The sequence below is a fragment of the Copadichromis virginalis genome, linkage group LG6, assembly GCF_057382275.1.
Source record: "Copadichromis virginalis isolate Kocher_CV1m ecotype Utaka linkage group LG6, C_Virginalis_male_GT1.1, whole genome shotgun sequence".
In the NCBI taxonomy this organism is placed as follows: Eukaryota; Metazoa; Chordata; class Actinopteri; order Cichliformes; family Cichlidae; genus Copadichromis; species Copadichromis virginalis.
In genome coordinates this window covers 34183350-34198694 of record NC_140623.1, presented here as the reverse complement: position 1 = coordinate 34198694, position 15345 = coordinate 34183350, and the positions used below count along the sequence as shown (strand labels likewise).

The following is a 15345-nucleotide window of genomic DNA, read 5'->3' as shown; positions in this document are numbered from 1 at the left end:
CTTTTTGGGGAAGTAATCAGTAATTAGTTACTGATTACTTTTTTCAAGTAACGTGACCAACACTGGTCACAGAGCAGCTAGCATGCCTGCAACCACTTTGGATTGTTAGCAATAATGTTGCTCTCCTGTTCCCGCAGGTCAGACCCATCACTACACACCCGAATGACCAAAGAGGCTCCAGCCAAATTGGAGTCACAGTCAAGCCAGCAGCACAACAGAGCTGCACGCATACGAGTTCGCTCCATGTCAGGTAGAAATAAAAAAAAAAAACAAATATGTAATTTTTTTAAATTTTCTTTTTTTTTTTTTTTTTGCTGTTGCTAGGAAGGTAACACTGCTTTTGTAGAAAAATGATACGTTGCTGTCTATATTTCAGTTCTAAAAGTTATTTCTATGTTACCATGCTGTTGCTTTCTTTGACTTACAGTCTTCAATGTAGGAGTCTTGGGAAGTAATAATGTTGTTGTGCTTTCTCTGATTGTCTGACTTTACAATAAAGAAATCTGGCTTTGACTTACAGGTGGTCATGCTCTACGTGCCGGTCCAGCTCAGAGTCTCAGTCCTCTGGTGTCTCCCTCTGAGGGTGAGTTGACTGCTCCACTCTCTCCCTCCTCTGGTCCTGCTCTGGATAGTTTAGGTCCATCCTCTTCCACCTCTGCCACTCCATCTGTGCCTCCTACTCTGAAAGACAACCCCACCTTGGCTGAATTTGCCCCAATGCTCACACAAGGCTGGGCAGAGATCTTCATACGCAGACCGTCAGGTATGTCACCATTAAGAATGTCCCCTCTACAGTTATTGTAGAAACTTTCTGTGTTTCGTTATTATGCGAGTATTGTCAGAAGGTGACTGTTGGGGAACAAAAAAAAAAAAAGAATCATCCACATACCTTTCAGTGCGCTTTGGTAAATGATAGGCATTCATTTTAAAGATACTTTCTGCTGTTTGTGTTATGTGCTCCCTGACACTCTTGCTTTCTGTGCTGGGCTCTAATACTGTCGTCACAGGTAACACAAGCTGGCTAATGTGTTTGGAGAACCCACCTAGCCCTTTCTCATCTGAGCTTGGCAACATGCCGCTGCAAGAGCTCTCCAGTGTTCTGATGGCAATGGAGGGAGTGAAGGAACCTCCCACTCAGACAGCCAGTGCTCCTGCTAGCACAGCTGTCCCTGCTCCAGCTCCTGTCTCTGAGCCCCTAACCCAAACACACAGCAGTGTTGGAGGAAAGGCAAACCTGATTCAGCGCTCCAACACAGGTGAGAAATGGTTTGTCTGGGCATAGAAAGCAAGAAATATCAGAAAGTTTGTGACGTTTTTCTTGTGTTGTATAAGTGCTGATGAGTTATTGGTCCCGGAAAATTTGGATCCTGCTGTTATCAATGAAATTAAAAACAGCATATCCAGATTAGGAAGCTACAGTATGATGTAATGTTACGCATGAATGCAACCCTTCTATCTGCGTGACTGCATGTCCTTGATACCCTTTTAATGGACTAAGTGAAATGCTAAATTGCCTGTAAGTGCTGGATTTGAGCCTGAAGGTGTTCAGTAGCCCAGCTGGGATTCATTCAGGTTATTGATTGTCAGATATCACTGCCTTAAATCACATGTTCTTTTTGTTGCAGGTGCCTCTGTTTCAGTGAGCTGTTATTTTAGTCATCTTATTTGTTTTGGGGATCCATTTCAAGTTTCTTCAGGACATCAGCCCCCCCCCCCCATTCTTTCTTTCATCCTTCTTTTCATTTTATTTTTAACTGCACTTAAGATTTCCTCCCTTGTTCTGATTGGTTTCTTTACATGTTTCTTCATCCTCATCACCCATGCTGGTTTGTGATTGGCTGCGGTGTGTTATGTGGCACTTCGCCTGCAGTGGGTGGCTCTCTCTGCTCTCTGGGTATGGGCACTGCCCCCCCAGGCCCACCAGCCCCTGGCAGGTTGCACAGGAGCATTTCCTGGGCAGGTACCGTCCACCACGTGTGTGACCCCACATCTATCTACCCCCCCTCCAAAAAACTCCTGGTGCAGTATATTTCTTCTCACTTGCACAACACAGCAGTCTGCAAGCACAGATTAGGAATCTTTCTTTAATTATATTCCCTGATTCATTTGAGTTAGATGAGAAGCTTCATACCAATCTCATATCTGTCTATTGTTTCTGGTGAGGCGACTGCTAGCAAAAAGAAGGGAATGCTGTTGATCCTGCTTTTAAGACCAGAAGCATTGGAGCTATGCAGAGTGAAGATATTAGATCATTACAAAAGCTGAAATGTAAAACAATTTTTTTTTTTTGTGGCTTTATGGAAATTAAGTGTCAGAATTTTCTTTAATCAGTTAAATTGGGCCGTGTTTATACGCCCTGATGATGCGGACCTTATGGATGCAATTGAGCATCCATACTTGCAGGATGGCTGCATAGTTTCTGCTCTTTTTGTAGTGTTAGAGCAATTTAAGCAGCAACTGTACTCTGCTGCAGACGGAGACTGCAGCAGACACCACAAACGAATAGTCACTGTTATTATATTCATCAGCTTACAGTCCCCTGTAAGAGTGTGTGTGTAGTTAGTCCATTGTAGTTTTGTGTGTCCAGATGAGTCCGAACAGTTACAAAATTACTGGCAGAATATCCACGCAGAGCCTCACGCCAGTGATGAATTTGTCTCACAACCTTAGAGTGCACTCGTGGAAACTATAACATGCCTGTTAAACACAATGCCTTGTGTTTACCAAATGCAAAGTGACGTTTTTCTTTGCATTACTCATGCTAACACAGTGACTAGAGTATTTTTGGACAATTTTCCAACCCAGAAATATTTCCCCCCTACAACTACTTTCTATAAAAAAATACAACCACTAGCTGAAATAAATTCACTGTAACATTTTCAGAACTTGGTATTCTTTTCTCCCAGTTCTCTATTTATTTATTTATTTATTTAGCCTGTCTCTATGTAAAAATGAAATTGAAAGATGCCCTCAACTGGTGACGGTTTTCTTTTGCTATCTTCAGGAAAATCCAGTCTTTTGGGGATTCCTAGGAAATAGGCTTTTGTCACACAACACCTGTGTTGTTGAGCAACTTTGAGTTGTTGCTCTCATATTTAACAATTGACAGTTGTACAGTTTTTTTTCTTCTGAAAGTCATTACTGTGAAGTTGTGAGACAACTAATAAAGTCTTCCTTTTTTTTTTTTTTTTTAAAAATGCTGCGGTATAAAGCTTTTGGCAGTAGTTTTCGCATTTAACAGATATGAGAGTGAAATTGGTTTTCTCATCTAAGTTTAGACAAGAAAATTCCAGTGTTTTCCAAAAGGTCTCCATTTAATTTTAAGAAATAATGGGGAGGACCATCATTTTCCATGGATTCTCAAGCACACCAATCACATTGTGTTATGCGAAAGAACTGCTGTTGCTTCCTTAAAGATTGTGCAAGTATAGATACTCAGCATTTCTGCTTTACCGTTAGTCTTCTATTAACACGGGGCGGGGGTTTCTCTTACTGCTAATGAAAACATGTCTGCGCTGGAATCAGTCAGCCAAATGACACCTAAAGATGAATCATGATTCAGTTTTTTGTTTTTTTGTTGTTGTTTTTTTGGACATCTTCTGCATTATATTTTTTTCTTCCTGAATAAGTTTTCTAACCCTTCTGTTTCTGAAATATACTCCCAGGTTTTGACCTTTAACCTCTGACCCTCTGATGTTGTCAACAGAAAAGCCCAGACCTCATCTAAGCAACATGATGCACTTCCTTGCTTTACTGGTTAACCAGTAGGGTGATGAAGACTTTTTCTGAGCTGCAGTTTGGGGGTCTTAAAAAATCAAATGTGCCTGCTTGTGATTGTGTTTCTCTTCTTCTTTGAATGTGTTGTTTGGGAGATGCAAGACTGGTCTGGGCTGCTGTTGCAGTAGCTGCCGTGCGTTTGGGATGAGATAACCAGCAGCCAAAACGATGCATGCAACTTGATAGAAAATGAGTAAACGAACTAGTGATGCTGCCTGCCGCACTGATAAATCTGCCTCTGATCTCAGTGATTTTATGTTGATGTCACTGTAGGTCATGATCTTGCCACACGGCTTTGTTTCTTTTTTTTTGCCTGAGAAGATGTATATGATTCTGTTACAATGACTTATTTGAATTATTGTGTGTTTAACCTGAATTGAGATTTTAGAGAGAATGTTTGTGAGGTGTTGTTGTCATGATTACTACTGACAGCTGATAAAATCTTTAGTCTTACCACCTGCATATTTGTGTATCTCTGATTGTGTGACTAACAGTGGACAAGACTGTGATTTGTGTGTCTGTGTGCGTGCATTGCTTTCATATACCTGCATTGACTTATAACCCACATGGTTGTGGCTGTATCCTCCTGTAGACTCTGTCGTGGTGCTGGAGGAGGGATCAGGAATTGCTACAGCAAACACGCCGCCTGAATGGCTGGGGAGTGCAGAGTTTGAGCCAATGTTGTCTGATCCAATCTTCATAGCTGCTGATAAGTTTACAAAGACTCCTCCTGAAACACTCAGCAGGGTAGGACCATGTTCACCAAACCACACACGCAGACTTAATGATGTCTTGTGCAGCATTAAACAAATCACCATGTGCACATCCATTAAAACACTTGTTGTGGCTTTACTGTCAGTGCCTGCACCTCAAGGCTGTTTATTCCATCATTTGCGTCACCTGTGCTATTTGATTATAAACTGTCAGCTTTTCTTTTTAAGTGGCTTTCCTTTGCCACTGCTGTAATGGGTAGCAGCCAAGTGGAGTGCAGCTTCTGATGACTCACTTAGCAGCGCCTTTAACAACCCATGCTGTGCTTTGGCAGCATGTTAAAACCATAGTTAAAACCTGTGTGTATATATATATATATATGTATATAAAAGATGGAAACAGCTTGCAGGTTCTTGTTGCAAAAGGAAGTCTGATTGTGTCATCCTACTGCTCACTTCTGTGACCTCAGAAAGGTCTTCAATGTTTAATGATTCAAAACAGCATGACCTTCATTTTCCAGATTATTTCAAGGAGGAATTTTGTGTCTCATTTAATGTCAAAAAGATGACAAAGAGATGAGTTAGGGTATGGCTAATATGTGATTGACATGGTTGTTGTAGCTCAGGTGGCAGAGCAGATCAGCCACTAACCAGAAGGTTGGTGGTTCGATCCCAGGCTGCTCCAGTCTGCATGCCAAATATCCTTGGGCAAGATACTAACCCCATGTTGCTCTCTGATGCATCCATCGGAGTGTGAATGTGTATGAATGTTAGATACTTAAGCTTAGAAGTGCTTGTGTGAATGGGTGTGATTGGGTGAATGAATTAGTTGTATAAAGCGCTTTGAGTGCTCAGACAGAGTAGAAAAGCGCTATATAAGAACCAGTCCATTTACCGTTACATGGCTATTTAGCTCACACCCTCCCTCTTTGTAAATGCTAATCAGGAGTTAAACTGGTGGGTGATGTCACAGTGGGGTCTGTGGTTAAAACTTGCATACTTTCATTGCAGTACTTTAAATAAACAGCTTTTGTTCTCACTTTCAGTCCTCCTCCACCTCAAGTCAGGATGATGAAAAGTCAACCCTGGAAGAAGTAAGTGAGGGAGCAATTCCAATCGATCAGCCCCCTTTTGGACCATCCACTCCAGGAAGCCAGGGGCCTGACCTTCCCTTCCAGACACACACTCAGTCCCAGGGTCATGGACTCAACAAGTCCAGCTCCTCTCCTGAGCTCCAGACATTACCTGAAGCTTTTGCCAAGGCTGCTATGGAGTCAGAAAGTGCGATGGTTGACACGTCACGGCCTAGAGCACCCTCAGACGGCATGCCTCAACCCCAGCAGCCCCAGTTTGCGAAAGAAAAGGTAGAGGGAAACACTGGAGTGGACACTAATGTAGCGGGAGGTCCAAGCCCAGCAGGTGAAGGCCAAGCTGTATCGTCATCTCAGAGTGGAGGAGCGGGGATGAGGTTGTCTTTTCCACCAGCACCAGTACAATCTGCACCCATCTCCCCCAGTGGAGGCCACCGGCCCAGAGGTCACACAATCTCAGTCTCAGCCCCCTCCTCCAGGAGGGAGAGGCGGGCGGAGAGGGACGCTTACCACAGTCGACCTGGTCCCAGCAACACTGAGAAAATCTCTGGACTGAGCCCCAGGTATTACACGATTTATACAAGAAACTGCTGCAGCTTCTGTGATGTGTTTCTGCTAAATTAATGATGCAATGTATCAAGTAAAGTCAGTAAGCTCATTTTGACTTGCAAGATCAAAAGTGTCACCCTGTTAGTGAGCAAATTTTTATTTTTTTTTAATTATGTGCTGCAACTGTGTTTTTAAATAAAATTTTTTTTAAGGTGATGAAAAATCAGAACGTGGACAGAAACTGCAATGCAGCATTTGGAAATAGTTATGAATACCTTCTAAGAACAGAGGCCGTGCATAGAGGTGTATTTCCAACCCCAGCTCCGAATAATTTGGGACACTGTTTAAAATATAAATACAAAAACATTTAAGGATTTCAAAATCTCATTAACCCATATTTTATTTAGAACAGAAAGCATGTCAAATGTTTAAACTGTCATTTCGAATTTTATGGCAACAACAGGCCTCAAAGTTTGGACAAGGCCATGTTTATCACTGTACAGCACCCCCCCTTTGTTTTTGTTTTTTAACAAAAGTCTGTAAAGGTCAGGGATCCGGACTTCCCATTCTTTTCTGAGGATTTTAGCTGCTCTTTTTTGATGCACCAAAATGTTTTCAGTTGGCAAAAGATGTGGACTGCAGGCCAGTTCAGCATCTGGACTCTTGTACTATGAAGCCATGCTTTTTAATTGATTCAGTATAGGGTTTCTTATTGTCTAGCTAAAATATTCAAGGCCTTCTCTGGAAAAAGGCTGAAACCTGTGTGTATACCTTTCAGCATTGACGGTCCCTTTCCAGATGTTCACACTCCTAATTACATACACATTAATGCACCACCAATACCCTAATCAGATATTACGTGAGTGCTGCTAACAAGCCGGATGGTCCTTCTCTTTAGTCTGGATGATGCCTTGTCCACATTTTCCAAAAAGAATTTCAAATTTCCATTTGTCTGACCACAGAACAGTTTTCCCCTTTGCCTCAACCCATTTTAAATAAGCTTTGGCCCAGAAAAGATTGCGGTGTTTTTGGACCATGTACACATGTGGTTTCTTCTTTGTGGAAGGCACTGTATTCACAGTGATTTCTGGAAGTGTTCCTGGGCCCATGCAATGATTTCCATGACATAATCACACCTGTTTTTATTTCAGTGCCACCTGTAGGGCCTGAAGATCACGGGCATCCAATGTGGACTTTCTAACTTGTCCTTTGGATATCTATAATATCACAAATTCTGAAAATCTGGAGAAACCTCTGTGCACAAAGTCTTTGGTATTTTATGCCGAGGACCATTATTTTGAAATTGTTCTGCAACCTCATCCATATAAACAGATGTTTGAATAGAAATGTCTAGATATCTCTTGGCATGGAAACAAGATATTTGGTACCAGAAGCTGTGTTGCTTTTATTTGGTTCCTTAAATTGTGTTTGTAGTCCAGGTTCTGTTGACCAGTAAACATGAGGTTCAATGAAAGTAGATTGCCTTTAATTTACATATCCATGTGTCTAAACTGACTTTCTTTCTTCTTATATCTTCTAGCTTTGTGTTTCTGCAGCTCTACCACTCTCCTTTCTTTGGGAATGAAGCCAACAAGCCACTTCTGCTGCCCAAAACTCAGGTAACCTGAATTCTCTCCTACACCTTCTTCTGGATCATACGGCGTGGTTTACATTGTGTTTTCTGTCGTAGGTGATTGACCGTGCAGTAAAGGTTCTGGACCAAATGCCCCCTTATGACACCCATAAAATTGGGGTGGTGTTTGTAGGAGCTGGTCAGGTGAGGATGTGCTGACTGTAGTTTTGCTAATCACTGCCGTATAATTTCTATATTTTCTGGCTTAATGTCTTGATCCTCTTCACTTTCTTTAGGTTAACAATGAAGTCGCCATCTTGTCGAACGAGTACGGTTCGAACCGCTACGCCTCTTTCCTCACAGGTCTTGGCAAATTAATCCATCTGAAAGACTGCGATCCAGACCAGATTTTTCTTGGAGGGCTTGACCAGTATGGAGATGATGGAGAGTTCACCTACTGCTGGCATGACGACATCATGCAGGGTGTGTGTGTGTGTCAGGAAAAACACACATACAGTATATATTTATTTTTTCTTTACAGCCAGTCTGTAATTTGCATATTATAAATGAAATTGTGTCCCTGCAGCTATCTTTCACATAGCCACACTGATGCCAAACAGGGAGAGCGACAAGGGTTGCTGCAACAAAAAGCGACACATTGGCAACGATTTTGTCATGGTGGTGTACAATGACTCTGGAGAGGAGTACAAACTGGGCACAATTAAGGTAGACACACACGAGCACAGTAAAAGAATCTGAAATTTGCTGTTGATATTCTGTCCTTTAATGCCCATTTTCCCTTCCTTTAGGGTCAGTTTAATTTTGTCGAAGTCATTATAAAACCACTGGATTATGAATGTAACCTCGTTACCCTCCAGTGCCGCAAAGGTGAGCTAATCACTTCTTTTTCGGATCCTGTTCTTCATTTTTGTCAGCTTTGTTTAGCTTTAATGAGTTCTTCTATATACCCTCTTTCAGACCTCGAGGGATTAGTAGACACAACGGTGGCAAAAATTGTTTCAGATCGAAACCTTCCCCTGTTAGTCAGGCAGATGGCTCTGCATGCAAATGTAAGTCTTTTATCTTCTTACATCTAGTCAAACACACTTTGCAGAGGTGACACACATTCTCGACTCGTCTCTCTCTCCTCAGATGGCCTCTTTGGTGCACCAGTACAGAGCTAACCCCTCTGACGCATACGCCTCTAAGTGGCTAGCAAGGTTACGACACATCAAGAGGATCAGGACCAGGGTAAGACCAACATACAAAGTCTTCCTCATCACCACTACTTGCACTTAATTTCTCTAATTTCAACCCGTTTTACCTCATTGCTATAACTTAGGCTCAAGAAGCCATCCAGTCTCGCTCAACTCCCGGGATTTCACTGACCCAAGGGCAGAGCAAACCTTTGTCACAGAGCAGTGCTCCAACAAATGTGGAAGCCACCGGACAACGAAAACGACTGGTGTCCACTGTAGACGATTTCACAGATTTTGTTTAATTTCTTGTCGAGAAATTAAACAAAAGACGAGACAAAAGTATATGAAGTGAATAAAACAAACTAAAAACTTAAAGTGGCATTGTGCTCATTTTTGATCCACAAAGAAGGAATGAAAGCCCAAATGCACCTTTGAGCATTCTTAAGTCTGAGTCAAAGCAGGTATAATTATTTTTCTAACAATATACCTAATGGTAATGTAAAAGAGTTTACTCATGAATCAGCTGTCCCCCCTCAGCGTTGGAGTACCCTGTAGTGAGTTTCTGCCCATTGTTTAGATGACTGTCCAGCTGTTCTACTGCTTTGGGTCAGTCTCACTTCTCTAAGGGAGCTGTTTTCAGCAACAGCGGGGAGCTGTTTTTAGTGAGAACAGAAAAATCCTTCGTACACAAAAGACAAAGGGAGAAATTTGTTCCAGAAAATTTTCCCAGGAGTTAGTGAAGGCCAGAGACAGAGTGAATTTTAGACACTATAAACATGATAAACTGTTACTGTTGTTTATGTAACTCCTGGATTTGTAAATAAGAAACTTTTTTTTTTCTCTTCTTCAACTTTTCAACCTACACACTGACTATAGGATTGGCATCGACAAGTACCAAACATTGCGGCTAATTTATCAGCAAATCTGAACGTACTGCATTACCTACAGGGTGGAAACCAAGTACTTAAGCTAGCATTTGACATTTTAAAAATTTTTTTTTTCATTTTGCAAGAAGTTCAGCTGTCAAATTCTTTATTTGACTTTGTCAAGTGCAAAAGCATAAGAAGTGCGACAACTGCAAAATACAAACAAGAGCATACAGACAAATCTTTAACGCTGCTTTAAACAAAATGCATTTTACAACAGAAGACAACGGTGAGCTTTGGCACTAAACTGTTACACGCAGAGCAGGAATATAATGCTGGTGGAGGTGGGAACTGCCGACTGCTGTGCTGTTTGGGGTTTTCTATTCGCCGTCAAAGAGTAAACTGATTAGAAGCTTTGGCTGTAGTACTTTGATTACACCAGTGGAACATAAAACTCTGAAGTTTGCAACACCAGTGCTCGACCTATGTGTACGTTGCTGCAGCACAAAAATGACTGATCATGAAAAGCAAAAATATACATCATAAAGCGCTAATATATACAGAAATGTACACGCACAGAAGAAGAAAAGTTCCCTTTTTAATTTCTTTTTAAGAGCACCTGTAAGTTTGTTTTATGCTCTTTAACCGTGGTGTTTTGTATGAAAACAGAGGGGAAAAGATGTAGGCTAAATTAAACTGACATGGCTATAAGTACCTTTTTAACGTTATATATTTTAATTAAATCCAAGGCAAATTCGATGATGTACAACTTCTAGAGCCTTGCTGAGAAAAGGGAGGGAGGGAGCAGGGGTCATGTTGACCATAGTTGCATAGTTTAACTTCTACATATCAGCTTTTGTTTTTCCTGGACTTCCTTACAGGTTTTAAGAAAAGGTTGGGTTCCCTGAGATCTGCCCGCTGGACACAAGAAGTGCGCATGTTGAACAAAATAAGGCAAAAACATCATCACCACAAAGAGCAAACAAAAGTACAAACAACTGCAAGCTACTGCTTGATTACTTTGATAATACTTACTAGGACGTTTCTATAATGTTGCTGTAAAGGCATGACTTGACACATGAGAGTTAAATATGGGGTTTGATATCAGCTCCATTAAAGAATAAAGTGCAAGTACAAGAATGAATGAATTATTTAACTGGTGTGGTTAAAATCCCAGGATGCATAAATGATACAAAAGCTTTGGCAATGTTTATAATTAAGATACAGTATGAGTGAAGCTTTCTCTATTGGTTTGGATACCAAGCTTATTATTTAAACCACACCTCATTACAAAAACAAAACAATACTTCAGAACAAAAGTGCTTTTAAATTGCTTCCATATGGAACAAAACACAACAAAAAATAAACAATTAGGAAAGATAATCAGACTGGGAGTCATTATAGCTTTATAATGGGAGAACATGTGTAAATGCTCAGTATTGTCTGTTTCCTTGTCTACAATTAGACTTATCTGTTCAGTATCATTTTCTTCACACTAACCTTGCTTTTCACTTGCTACACCTCCTTGTCATTGGCTCCTCTGACTTCATCTCTCTTATCTTCAGTCTCTCCAATCATCTCTGGAGAGGAGGGATATATTTGCGCCCTGAATAACTGGCTGCTGGAATCCCAACAGCATTATGTCTGTGTGTGTGTGTGCGTGCATGCATGTATGTGTGTGTGTGTGTTTTCACCTGTAACCCAGTGGGCTGAAGTGTACCACACGTTCCTATTTGCTGATATGTTGTCTACAGTGTTATTTCTACACATGTGTACACCTGCATGTGCGTATATCTGTGTGCGCCTGCATGCAAATTTGGGACAGGCCACAGGTACCCATGGTGACCAAAAATAGAAAACGTAACAGTATGTAGACAGGTAACATAATTGAGAAATCACACGTTCTTTCTGAGATACACAAAAGTCTGATTGCATAGAATGCTTTCAGTTCATTGAGTCTTATGGTGAGCACTTTTCTGCGCTCCTGTCAACGACCCCAGGTAACCTCCAGGGTCACATGGGATCAGGGGGCAGTTTTGGTCCGGGGAAAACAATGAAAGGAACTTCTTGGTTTCACTGCTGACTTTATGTCCCCTTAACCAGCTCAGCTAGCATCTGGTGACCTGCACCTTGAGAACTGAGTCGGGATTGAGACGGATCACTGCTTATAAACCTGCAAAGTCTTATTTTATTGCTCTTTTTGTCTTTCAGTACCCCAAACTCCTTGTTTGATCCTTCTTGATTCTTTCCTGTAGCTCATCCTTGTACTTTCACATCTATTAGTTTCTGTCCTTTCCTTGGGTTTAGAGAGTGGCATCTGAAGACAAAACCTGCTGCCCATGAGCGCCTCCTCTCGTCCTTAACCCATCATTTTAAGTGCACATCCTTTTTCTCCACCTTTCACTTCTTTCATTCGATCTGCTCATATTTATCTAAGTTGGGTGCACTTTGTTTTTGAGGGATGGGGGTTTGCGTTTCCGTTTGCGTGTAGGGATCGTGGTTGTGTGAGCTGGGTGGTTGAACAGGCTTGAGGAAGGGAGGGTCTCTCTCTCTGCAGGAAGATCCCAGTTGCGTGTAATGGGCGTAGATGGCAGGGAAGGGGTGGGTGCACGGGTGGATGGAAGAGCTGTAGGTGTTTTTGGTGGCGGGACATGGGAAGATGATGTGTTTGCTGATGACAGGGGGAGAGAGGAAGAATCGGAGGACTTATCTGTGACTGGTGTGGGTGGAGGCACACTGATTGAAGGTTTGGCAGACAACTGGGGAACAGGGGGGTTTGTGGAAGCAGAGGAGGGTCGGGGCTTCAAAAAGGGAACGGGTGTAGCTACAGGAGTCTTTTTGGGGATGGCAGCACTGCTCCCACATTCTTTTGGAAGTTCACTTTTATCTACCTTTTTCCCCTTCCTGCTCCCTTTGTTCTTTTCCTTGCCACGCTTTTGTTCTTTCCAGGCTTCCCCTTCCCCTCTCTGTCCCCCTTCGCTCCTACATCCCTTAACTCCATCATCTCTCTCCCTCCCTCTACGCCTCCTTTTCCTTTGGGCTCGCTCCAGTTTACACTCAATGTGGTACAGATCCTCTGTCGTCACAGTGACACGGTCAAGCTGTTGCAGCAGAGCATCCAGGGTGGGGAGGAGTCTCCTCAGAGAAGCTTCCGTCTCTGCTCTCTCTCTCCAGCTGTTACCTCCCACCACCACTCCTGGGCCAAGGCCCAATCCAAGCCCCAAGCCAAGTCCCAGGCCGATACCCGGGGCTTCTGTGAGGCTGCAGGGGCTGGAAGACGCTGGACGCCACGAGGCCTCAGAGCCAGCATCAACACTGTCTGGGGTAGGTGGGGAGTCTGGACTGTCCAGAGGAGGCAAGCACAGGGACTTGCAGTCGCTGGTCGAGGATGAACGGGACGGTGGGAGCTCCATACCTTCGAAACGCACTTTGTGGCGAAACTAAGGAGAAAAAACACAGGATACGATTTTGGGTAAAGCATTCAGATTTTGTTTTGTTCCAATAGTATATATGGAAAAAGTTAATCTATAAATAAAGCAACAAAAATTGTCCTTAACAGATATGAATTAGAATTTGTACCTCTTTGGCCCGACTGAGTCCCATCCACATTTTGAGTCTTCTGAGGAACAGTTCGACCATCTCGTAGTCTTGCAGATCCACTGCTGGGCGGTATAGTTCTGCCCGTGCACGCCGGTAGTTCCTCAGTAAAACAGAAGTGACCAACCACAGCAACACCAGGCGAAATATAGCAAAGCTTATGTGGAACAGCAGTGCAGAGAAAGTGCTGGGACCAGTAATTATCCAGGCAGGACGCCATGACAACAAGCCACACCAACCGGAACCCAGTAAGGACAGACTGGCTGAGATCACATTGCTGTAGCCGTCCAACACAGAGTGGAAGAGCTGGAATGGAAAAAAGTTTCCTTTTTATCAATTCTAAGACAATATTTGAAAAATAATAAATGTAAACATTACTGATGCAGTATGAGGAAAAGCTACTGATCATGTGATGGGCACATGATGAGTGGTAGGCAATGCATCTTTTTGGAATAGGGAACTCAAACCAACCGGTTACCAGCTGGTTGTATTTCGGTTATATCCCTATATAAAATTTTTATTTCAAATCTATGAGGTTCTGTCTGATTCTGAATGTAAATATTCAATATGAATTTGAGATGACAATAGAATAGAATAGCCCTTTATTGTCACATGTACAATGAAATTGTGGGTGCTCCACACTAGTTGTGCAAGAATAAAACTGAAATAGTAAGATGGCAGGAACAAATAACAAACAGGAGAAATATATACTAAACAAGAGCAAGGCACACAATAGAGGAGGGGTTGCAAAGTGCTTAGAAGTAGTGCAAACGACTTGATGTAAATAGAGGCCGTGTCTGAGTGATAAGGGTTACTCGGACTATGGCTCAGATTGGTAGGGTGGGTGTGTGCGTGTGTGTCTGAATGGCCCAGGGGAAGAAGCTGGTTGTGAATCTGGAGGTCTGGCACCTGATTGACCTCAGCGGATGGGATGCAAGGGGTCACCTGTGATGGCCCATGGGCAGGAGGAGCTGGCAATGGCCTCCAGGGGTGGAAGAAGGCAGCCAGTGATTTTTTTTTGGGCAGATTTGTACTATTCAGTGAACTGCCACATCATCACAAACAGATTCCATGTAAATTTTATGACCTCAATCAAACACAAACTGATAGCAAACCAACTCCATCTTACTGCTGTTTTAACACAGTCTTGACACACCAAAGGCCCTGTGAACCCAACTGTGAGTGGTCGCAGATCTGGTCTGTACCCAAAGTCACTCTTTCAAAAGCAACAAGAGTGCAAGATAACTGCACACCTTTTCAATAACTATGGTCATTGTAGGAGCCATATGAGTTGTTCCTTTTTGACTAAGTGGGTTGGTTTAAATGGACTCACTGTATTGGTGCACGGGTGTGGGGCGTGTCTCATGGGTGTGGTAGATGATAAATGTGGTTGCACTCACCTGTTCACGGCACCTGATGTTGATGAGCAGAAAGGTCGGGTGAGCATGAGGCAAAACTTTCTGTTGAGCGCAGCTTGAATGATTTTGATGTATTTTGACTGTAACTTGATGGTTTTTGTATATTTGTGCACTAATTGATGCCATAGGCCAAATTGTAAGTTGGCATTGTAATTAGTACAGTTATTTGTTTGTGCAATCTGTGCATTTGTCTAATAGTTAATCCCATGTGCTGATTTATATATTGGACAGTTGCATGTGGAATAAAAGGAGCAAATGGTACAGAAGTGTATTTTATGCGTTTGTTGTTGCGCGTCATCTGTGTCCTCATGTTTAGCCTGCCGCGGCCATAGGTTGGAGGAGCCGCAACAGTCATGCCATGGCATCCAACCACATTTTTGAGCCAAACGGTTATTTTAACACAGACTTCATTAAGAAGAATGTAGGCATACGGTACTTCTGCAGTGGCTTCACTTTTCAGACCCTTAAGCTAATCGATCTTTTATATACAGTCCATGCTTCTAGCAGCATGAGTAATTACACAAATACTCTTGGATGGCTTGTTGTGAACTGTCTTAGTCTATTT

At 42.4% G+C, this 15345-nt stretch overlaps 2 protein-coding genes across 8 annotated transcripts in view; one reads left to right on the top strand and one right to left on the bottom strand.

Moving 5' to 3' along the window:
- tsc2 (TSC complex subunit 2) overlaps positions 1–9274 on the top strand; it is a 33634-nt gene extending 24360 nt beyond the window's left edge. For 5 of the 6 annotated variants that reach the window (XM_085460042.1, XM_085460044.1, XM_085460043.1 and 2 more), the window contains 14 exons: positions 138–250; positions 521–763; positions 1008–1256; positions 1871–1960; positions 4370–4524; positions 5534–6141; positions 7668–7746; positions 7818–7904; positions 7997–8183; positions 8287–8426; positions 8510–8588; positions 8679–8770; positions 8853–8951; positions 9043–9274. In XM_085460042.1, the coding sequence (XP_085316168.1) occupies positions 138–250; positions 521–763; positions 1008–1256; positions 1871–1960; positions 4370–4524; positions 5534–6141; positions 7668–7746; positions 7818–7904; positions 7997–8183; positions 8287–8426; positions 8510–8588; positions 8679–8770; positions 8853–8951; positions 9043–9201 (2380 nt within the window). In that variant the 3' untranslated portion in view covers positions 9202–9274. The remainder of the gene's footprint in view (positions 1–137; positions 251–520; positions 764–1007; positions 1257–1870; positions 1961–4369; positions 4525–5533; positions 6142–7667; positions 7747–7817; positions 7905–7996; positions 8184–8286; positions 8427–8509; positions 8589–8678; positions 8771–8852; positions 8952–9042) is intronic. The other variant, XM_085460045.1, reaches the window with a different exon arrangement.
- Positions 9275–9914: 640 nt separating this feature from the next.
- Positions 9915–15345, bottom strand: part of pkd1a (polycystic kidney disease 1a) — a 92206-nt gene continuing 86775 nt past the window's right edge. For both annotated transcript variants that reach the window (XM_085460039.1, XM_085460040.1), the window contains exons 55-56: positions 13345–13668; positions 9915–13205 (exon numbers count right to left, since the gene is read on the bottom strand). In XM_085460039.1, coding sequence (XP_085316165.1) covers positions 12198–13205; positions 13345–13668 — 1332 coding nt within the window. In that variant the 3' untranslated portion in view covers positions 9915–12197. The remainder of the gene's footprint in view (positions 13206–13344; positions 13669–15345) is intronic.